The sequence below is a fragment of the Lucilia cuprina genome, chromosome 3 (genome assembly GCF_022045245.1).
Source record: "Lucilia cuprina isolate Lc7/37 chromosome 3, ASM2204524v1, whole genome shotgun sequence".
NCBI classification, from domain to species: domain Eukaryota; kingdom Metazoa; phylum Arthropoda; class Insecta; order Diptera; family Calliphoridae; genus Lucilia; species Lucilia cuprina.
This window is the reverse complement of record NC_060951.1, coordinates 46,199,554-46,208,787: the sequence shown is the minus strand read 5'-3', so window position 1 is coordinate 46,208,787 and position 9,234 is coordinate 46,199,554. Positions and strand designations below refer to the sequence as shown.

The following is a 9,234-nucleotide window of genomic DNA, read 5'->3' as shown; positions in this document are numbered from 1 at the left end:
ATGGTTTGTGTCTAGGGTTAACAGAGTTCTGTTAACTTAACATAGCTCTGTTAACTAACAGGTTTGTGTCTAGGGTTTAAATTTGAAATTTAACTTCACACCTATCAGATAGACATACATACTTGTATTGTCTCAGAGGTATATCTCAATTTGTTACAAACGGAATGACAAAAACACTATATACCGTTCATATTTTTTCATATTGGATATAAAAATATAATTGGCAGCAGCTGTGTGAACATGGCAAAAAATTTGTGAAAATTACAGTGACTACAAACCCTTTCCAACAAACCGTCAAAACAAAACAAGCCAAACAAAAACAAAAAATTTGCAAACTTTGCAAAACAAATATTCAAAAAATCCTACAAAAAAAGGTAAAATACCCAAAAAAATTCTAATTTTAAATTCTAACGAAATCAGGCAGGAGAAAGTCAAAAATTTTAAACAAAAGTAAAACTAATAAGCCGCTTTACAAACTTTACGAAAAAAACTATATAAAGTGAGAAAGTGTTAAAACAGTTTTTTTTTTATTAAATTTCATTTTTATTTTTCTCTCTTTACAGTCCCGTACATCTCTGGTGTCTAGTTCAGATGGTGGCATATTGGCTGAGGGTGAAACCTCTAGTGAAACTTCACGTGGTTCAGATGATTCACCACCATGCGATTTAAGTCTGGTCGAACGTTTGTTGTTGACACATCCAGTGTGGTTTTTACCCGGTATACAACGTTCAGGAGCTGTTCATTTTTTGCAAGGCAAAGAAGAAGGGGTAAGTTGACAATGCAAATATTTTTAGCATAGTGGAAAAATTAATTAGCCAAAATTTTCGATGTTGTTAAAAAGGAAAAATAAAAAATTCTTTGTTAAACGTGTTATAACAAAAGGAATTTTTTAGCATGTCATAAAAATTAATGAAGATTTTTTTTCGTATTAGAAAATGTCATGTTGTATAGTAACCATTGGTAACGTGTAGAAAACATCAAAGGCTTTTGTCGTTTTTAAAATGTTAGATTATAACAAAATTCACAATTCAAAGAATATCACTAGAGAAAAATATCCTAACATTAGAGAGTTCTTATAGAGATATCCTTTATACACTAGAGAATATTTTCTTCATATTAGAGAGAGTTTTTCTGTAAAAGAAACACATTGTGAATCTTTTTTATATAAAATCCGTTTGTAATATAATCCTAATATTAGAGAGCGTTTTTCTGCAGAAAATATATTTTAGAGAAGATTTCTATCTTAATTCTCTCTTTATAGAAGAGAGTTTTTCAATAAAAATGTCTCTATATTAAACTGATATACCCTACACCACTATAGTGGGGAGGGTATTATACGTTTGTGCTGATGTTTGTAACATACAAAAATATTGGTCCAATACCCACCTTAAAGTATACCGATCGATTCAGAATCATTTTTTGAGTCGATTAAGACATGTCCATCCGTCCGTCCGTCTGTGCGGCTGGCTGGCTGGCTGTCCATGTAAACCTTGTGGTACAGGCCGCAATTTTCAAGATAATTTGATGAAATTTGGACCAAGCATGTTTTTTGGCACAAGGACGAAGCCTATTGAAAATGGTTGAAATCAGTCCATTATTTCACCTAGCCCCCATACAACCGTACCTCCCGATTTGAACTTTTTATACTATAATTACGTCAAATATTCTGCTATCTCTCTAAAAATTGGCACAAATAAGTTTTATATAAGTATAATTGATACTGCAGATTTTCGTAAGGATCGGCCTATATTTGACCCTAGCCCCCATACAAACCCCCCTTCAAAAAATGACTTAAACGTCTAAAATTGACTTGTAACCATTTGTATCGCAATGAAACTCAACAAAACTAACTGTTATTTAGAAATATATCCTTTTCCCAAATTTACCGAGGATCGGCCCATATTTGACCTATATAAAGCCCCATTTAAAAATTTTAGTTTTTTATCAATAAATGGCTTAAATATTTTGGAATTATGGTAATATTCAACATAAAAGTTTCTTTACAAAAAATAAAAATTTTATAAAAGTAAAAATTGTAAAAATATACTCATGGTGTAGGGTATCATATGGTCGGCCATGCCCGACTATACTTTCCTACTTGTTTTTTGCATAGAAAATATTTGTATATTGGAGATAGAGTTTCAACAGAAAATAAATTTATATTAGAGAGAGATTTTCTACAGAAAATCCTTTCATATTGGAGTGAATTTTTCCATTGAGAATCACTCTATATTAAAGTCAATTTTTCTTTACAAAATCTCTCTACATTAAGACAATCCTTTTATGGAAAATCTCGCTAAATTTAAAACATTTCTTCTATAGAAAATATTTTTTCTGTAGAAAATATGTCCCTATTAAAGAGGAAACTTTCCATAGAAAATTTCTCTGCATTGAAGATAGTTTTTCTTTAGAAAAATCTCTCGACATTAAAGACGCGTTTTCTCTAGAATATTTCGCTACTTCAATGACAGTATTTCTACATAAGCTTGACATTAAAGAAAGTTTTTCTAGAGAAAATATATAAAATCTTTCTATATTAAACAGAGTTTGCTATAGAAAATCTCTCTACATTATAAAGAAGTTTTCTTTAGAAAATCTCTGTTCATTAAAGAGAGTTTTTCTTTTGAAATTCTGTCTACATTAAAGAGAGTTTTTCTTTAGAAAATCTCTCTACATTAAAGATAGTTTTTCTATAGAAAATCTATCTACATTAACGAGAGTTTTCCTATAGAAAATCTATCTACATTAAATAGAGTTTTCCTATAGAAAATCTCTCTACATTACAGGAGTTTTCCTATAGAAAATCTTTCTGCATTAAAAAGAGTTTTATCTCTCTACATTAAAGAGAGTTTTTCTTTAGAAAATATGTCTACATTAAAGAGAGTTTTTCCTTAGAAAATCTCTCTAAATTAAAGAGATTTTTCCTATAGAAATTCTCTTTACATAAAAGAGAGTTTTTCTTTCTTTCCCAATTTTAATTTAAATTGTCATGTAATATTACAACGATATCGACATAAATGACATTTTCATAATAATAAATATATAAAATAATTGTTTAAATTTCATACCATATTATATTTCAATTAATTATACAGTGAAATAAATATTACGTTAAAACAATAATAAAAAAACAGAAAACAGAGTTTGTTTGTCATTTTTGTGGTCAACCACAAATTGCATTTAATTACATTAACAAAAAAAAAATATATAATTTTTTTCAACATTTTTAAATAAAAATCTCATGTGTTATTAATTTATTTTTTCTTTTTTTTTTGTTGTTTGTGCCACATTTGCTTATAAATTACATTGATAAAATACAAACACCATGTGGGTTTTTGTCACATTTCTGCAATAATGTCTGGAGCGATTTTCGTTTACATTTATAGAATTAATTTTATTAAATTCGATTGCATTGAATATGCAAATTTGTAATTTTCATGTTTAACAACATTTGTATTGCAATAGTCATACGATTTGTAGTCCCAACCCCAGAGCCACACATTTTAGTATGACTGCTGCTGGGCTGGTTTGTTCATCTGCATTTAAATTACAAATTGTAAAAAAAAAAAATACGGAAAAAATTCTATTGATTATTGTGATACATAGTTTGAATGAATATGTGGAATTTTGAAAGTATGAAATTTTATTTGAAATAATTGAAATGTGTATATAGTAAAGCAAATATGTACATGAAAAATTTGTGGTAGAACTAAAATAAATCATATTTTTTTGTAATGGCAAATATATTTTAAATATAAAATTTTCTATTTAAATTTAATTGAAAACATATTTATTTTATTAAAATTTAATTATCGATAAAATACAGCGAACTAATTGCATAAAAGTTTAACTAATTGTTTGTGATTAATTTTCATAGACTGCAAAAAATGTTTAAAATTGCATAAATTATGTACAAATGTATTTAAGTCTTTAAAAGTTAAGCAAAAATATTATTTGCAAATTAAATTAAAATATTAAAAATAACACAAAAAAAACGAATTCGAGACTTCAAACCCTTTTAAATCAAATAGTTTTAGAAAAGTTCATTTGTTTTAGTGATTGATCTCATTCTCTTAAGACCTTCTTCTAAAACTAAGACCCCCTTTTTAGCGATCCCTGTTAAATTCTAAATAATTGCTTAATTAATGCATCGACTTTTTACAGTCCTCTTTTCTTTGAAAATTACACAAATAGCTGTACATTTTTTGCTGATTAAACAATTTTCATAAAGTCTAATTTATATTTGTATTATTATTGTTGCTGTTGTTATTTACTTATTTATACTCTTAACAGTATTTACACAATTTGCAATCAATTAACATAAAACTGCTATTTTAATTGTTTTTGGGGTAAACAATTTTACAAATCTGTATAGGAAAACGACCACACACACACACGCAAATTGTAACGTAAATTAATACGACAGTGGGACCAAAACTTGTTCTAAATAGAACAACATAATAAAACATCTTAATAAAACAATTTTCTTTTATAGAAAAAAAGCTTCACAGTATAGAAAGCTTTTTTTTAATAGAAAATCTGTTCGCTTTAGAGAGAGTTTTTCTATAGAAAATCTCTCTCCATGCCATACAAAAAAATCTTTCTTTCTAAAGAAAAGATCTCTCTCCACACTATAGAAAAAAAACAATCTTTCTTTTCTTAAGAACATTTTTCTTACCTTCAACAAAAAGTTTTGCTATTGAATTTTTTCAAGAAAATCTGTTTAATCCACAGACAGTTTTATGGATTATCTCTCAACATTAGAGAAAAAGGTTCCGTAAAAAATCTCTCTTAGAATACTATAGAAATTCGCTCTCTCCATACTGTAGAAAAAAAAACTATCTTTCTTTTCCAAAGAAAAGAACTCTATCCACACTATAGAAAAAATTAATATTTCTTTTGTAAAGAAAAATTCTTCTCAAGAAAATATCTTAAATCTAGAGATAATTTTCCTAGAGATTATCTCTCAACATGAGAGAGAGAGTTAGGTATTCAGGCTGCAAAGACGCACACTTGGGTCCTGTTGGTCCCTTTGTGATAGAGAGAGAGAGTTTCTTTTGTAAAGAAAATTTCTTCTCAAGAAAATATCTTTAATCTAGAGACAATTTTACTAGGGATTATCTCTCAACATTAGAGAGATAGTTTCTGTAAAAAAATCTCTCTTTAATATGCAGATAATTAGGATAAATTTTCTTTAAAAAAAATAATGATTTTTTCTGTGTGGAGGGAACTTTCCCCAAAAAAATTTTTTTCTTAATGAAGAGATATTTTATATAGTAAGACTTTCTCTTTATATGGTAGAGCGTATTTCTATAAAAGAAACTTTTTGAAAATCTTTTTACACCACATACATATAATTGTTCTGTAGAGAATTTCTTTACACCAGAGAAATATTTTCTTTACAAAAACTTTGTCTAGAACAGAGGAACTTTCTAGAAAAATTTTCTCTTATGTAGAGAGATGATTTTTATAGAAGAAACTTTTGTATAAAAAATCTCTCTACACCAGAGAAGAATTTTCTACTTCAGAAATTTTCTCTACACCAGAGGGATTTTCTATAAAAAGTCTCTGATCAGACCTAATTTGACTCTAGCCTCCGTAAAAATCCCGCTTAAAAAAAGGCACTGGTCGATCGGCCTTGCCCGACTATACATACATTATATACATATATCATTATTGCATGTAGCCCCGTTATTCAATATTATCTCCCACTGTCCAGTTAAACAAACAATTACGAAATGTAAAGACAAATTCTTAACAAAAGACTTTATAAATTAAACCCACTAATACTGCAACATACATACGCACTTAAAATCGTTCCGTACCTCAGCCCACAAAAAACCAATTATTCACGTAAAATAGGTGCGTATTCACAATAAATGATTGAAATTCATTTATACACAGCAAAAACAAAAATTTAGTAATTTTAAAGAATTTCTACATGTACGAATACAATACAAGTTTACAACAGCCATGTGCAATTATTTAAATTCTATGTAAATATAAAAGTAAGCCTGCGTAATGTTGACAAGCGTATGATCTAAATTTCTTCATGTCACTTTCTTCTAAGACTTCGAAATTTGTTAATCTTTGCGGTTAGAAAACATTGTTTTTAGCTGTTTCTCACTCAAACTTAAATCGTTTGAACATTGCCCATCACTGTTTTGAATGCGAAAAAAACGTTATGTTGTTTTTACTGGTTCTAGTAAACAGTGTAAAAAAGACAATAACAATAGAATCAGAGTTAACCAATGTATGTATATATATAGACGGAGAAAGGGAGGGAAAGAAGGTACTGAATATTGTAAATGGAGAAAAACCAGATTCATTAACGCATACCGCAAAGCCTTAACGAGTTACCATGAATAGCATGGATGAATGCAAATGAGAAAAAAAAAACTGCTGTGATGAGAGGTTTGGAAAGAGATTAAGAGTAAATATGCAAAAAGAATACAAAAAAACACTAAATGAGAAAATACTACAAATAATCAAAAAAAAAATTGTATGGAAAAATATGGAGCGGTTAAGGAATTTAATAGGAGGGATCAGTTGTTACCGACTATTTTCAATGTTACTTGGGATTCGCGAATAGTTTTTCAATTTTAAAGAATTTTAGAAAAGTTTAGTTAGTTATAAAGGAGGATGTACATATATACATCAAATCCGAAGAAATACAGCTACGCCAACATCGGGCCTGTTGTGCGCTCCTTAACCAGTGACTCAGGTGGGAATCGAACCCACCACCTCCGGTCTACCAGACTAGAACACTAATCACTAACCTACCGGAGTTTAACAGTTGAAAATTATACATACCAGGCGCGGATCCAGTGGAGGAAAATTAGGAATTCCCCCCAATCCAAAAACTTTTCATTCACAATATAAAAGTGAGAAAAATCAAAAAAGAAAAAATACCCCCTCCCCCCAAACTCTTATGTTGGATCCGCGCCTGGTATAAATGTATAGCCATGTTACCATTTCCAAGTTTTTTCCTAAGAAGTCACTGTGAATAATCAATCTCTTCAATCAGATATTTGTTTAAAATTGAAAAATTTCAGTATTTAATTGATTCTGAAATTAATTTGCTGTGAATACCCCTAATAAGTGTTTTAATATTTGCATACCATAGATATGACTGCATTGTAATTTATCTTTGTTCTTCCATACTATGTTTAAAAAATCGCATAAAAAATGTTCATTCAATTCCATTTTTTTTGTCAGATAACGAAATTCATTTTTCTAGGGTGTTTTAGAAAACAAAATTGTTGATATAATGAAAAAAGTGAAAAATTTAACAAATATAAAATAATACAGGAAATGGGGAAAATAACTGGAGCATTACTTATTGGAAGTTTTAAAGGGACATTAAAAAAAAATTCACTACAAATGAACACGTTAGAAATAAAGGCAGCAAATGAAAAGCTTCCAAAGAAGCAGAAAAGCATTAGAAATTGAAATTTATTAGTAATGAAAAATTTTCACTAATGGTTGTAGTATAAGTAATACATTACTAAACTACTTCTTAATAATGTCTTATACTGAATACATTCCTAAGCAATTAAAAGGAAATTACAAACGAAGAGAATCCCTCTTATGACAAGATGGTTTTAAATTCATTGCAGAAAATTGTACTTATTTTTTGATTCTTTGGAAGTACTTAGGAAGTACTTTATTTTTTATAAAAGGAAATTTTTATTTTCATATATTTGACCTGCTATTGATTACCGCTAACACTTAAATACTAACATTTAGATTATAGGCAATACATTACTAAATTACTTCTTAAGAATGGTATTGCATTACTTACACTGAAAGCATTTTTAGGCAAGTAAAAGAAAGCTAAGAGAATCTCTCTTATAACAAGACGGTGTTAAATTCATTGTTTCTAATGTTTTTTACAACCTCAACCTGAAGCACATTATACTTCCTTTTTCGATTCTTTGGAAGTACTTTATTTTTTGTAAAAGAAAACTTTTTTATTTTACTAAAGCAAATTGCTAATTTAAACACTTTTGATCGAATAAAAATGGCACTAAAAATTTAAAAAATAATCCACAGTAATAATTATGAAAAAAAATTCACTAAGAAATCCTCTTAACCTTTAAAACAAAAACTCTAAATGAAAAGAAAATCCTAAAAAATATACCAAAAGTAAGAAAGCTTAAAAAAATGCACTAGAAATTCAAACTCTTAGTTAAGTTCGTAAATGGCACATCGAAAACAATGATGATTTTCTAAATGCAAGGCCACAAAAGCATATGCGGTCGAATTGTGTGGAGTAAACTAAGGACTAAAGAACAAAACTCACTCTATTAATAATTTTTTTCAGCAAAATAATAAAATCCTAATACTACAGCTACTGGATAACAGAAAGCAAAAAACTTAAAACTCTTGAGGGAGTATTTTTTGTTTGTAAGGGATTCTATAGCTAGATAAAAAATCCAACCAAATTAAAGATGATGATGGTTGGAATTGAAAGTTTTTTTTCTTTTAAAGGCAAGAAATTGTATTAGCAGTAAAAGTATTACTAGAACGTAGTAGACTTTGCACAGCTGCACATTTGGTTTTTCAAGCATAATTTTCACAAGGAACAAAATATTATTTAAAAAAAAATAAAGAAAATTTAAACGGCAAACACAAAGCCAGAATTGTTCCTTGTTCTATAGAAATTCTTTAAGAATAAAATAAAAATAGAGAAAGTGTCCCGCTGAGCATTATTTAATATTTCAAACATCTTTATGAAAGGTTGTCATGTTATATCAAATCTTTTCTTTTCTTGTAGATGTTTGGAATTTTTTATATATTTTTTTTTCGTTAAACATAATAAAGCTCATTTTACCAATTTGAATAAAATATGAGATTTTTATTATTGGCGCTATGTAAACTAATGGCATCCAATGGGATAATAATCAGAATACAACCAAAATTACTCAGTAACAAAAAAATTATATACCATATATAAACACTAGAGTACTTTGATATGCAAATAAAAAAAATTGCAGGAAATTTGGTCGAAAAGAGTATATTTAATACAAAGTAAATAATATATGAGAAAATATATATAAATAGTTGAATAAATAGGGTCATAATCTAAATAAAAGTAATTAAAATTCATTGGTACTTTATAGGATAGTTCTGTTCTAGTTCTGTTCTATTTCTGTTCTAGTTCTGTTCTAGTTCTGTTCTAGTTCTGTTCTAGTTCTGTTCTAGTTCTGTTCTAGTTCTGTTCTAGTTCTG

The 9,234-nt window shown here is 28.3% G+C and overlaps 2 protein-coding genes across 7 annotated transcripts in view; one reads left to right on the top strand and one right to left on the bottom strand.

Moving 5' to 3' along the window:
* Positions 1-9,234, bottom strand: part of LOC111685044 (protein vreteno) — a 125,851-nt gene that overhangs the window by 63,235 nt on the left and 53,382 nt on the right. The window lies entirely within an intron of this gene.
* LOC111679282 (protein sprint) overlaps positions 1-9,234 on the top strand; it is a 290,124-nt gene that overhangs the window by 240,828 nt on the left and 40,062 nt on the right. For all 4 annotated transcript variants that reach the window (XM_023440821.2, XM_023440822.2, XM_046946857.1 and 1 more), the window contains one exon: positions 564-767. In XM_023440821.2, the coding sequence (XP_023296589.2) occupies positions 564-767 (204 nt within the window). The remainder of the gene's footprint in view (positions 1-563; positions 768-9,234) is intronic.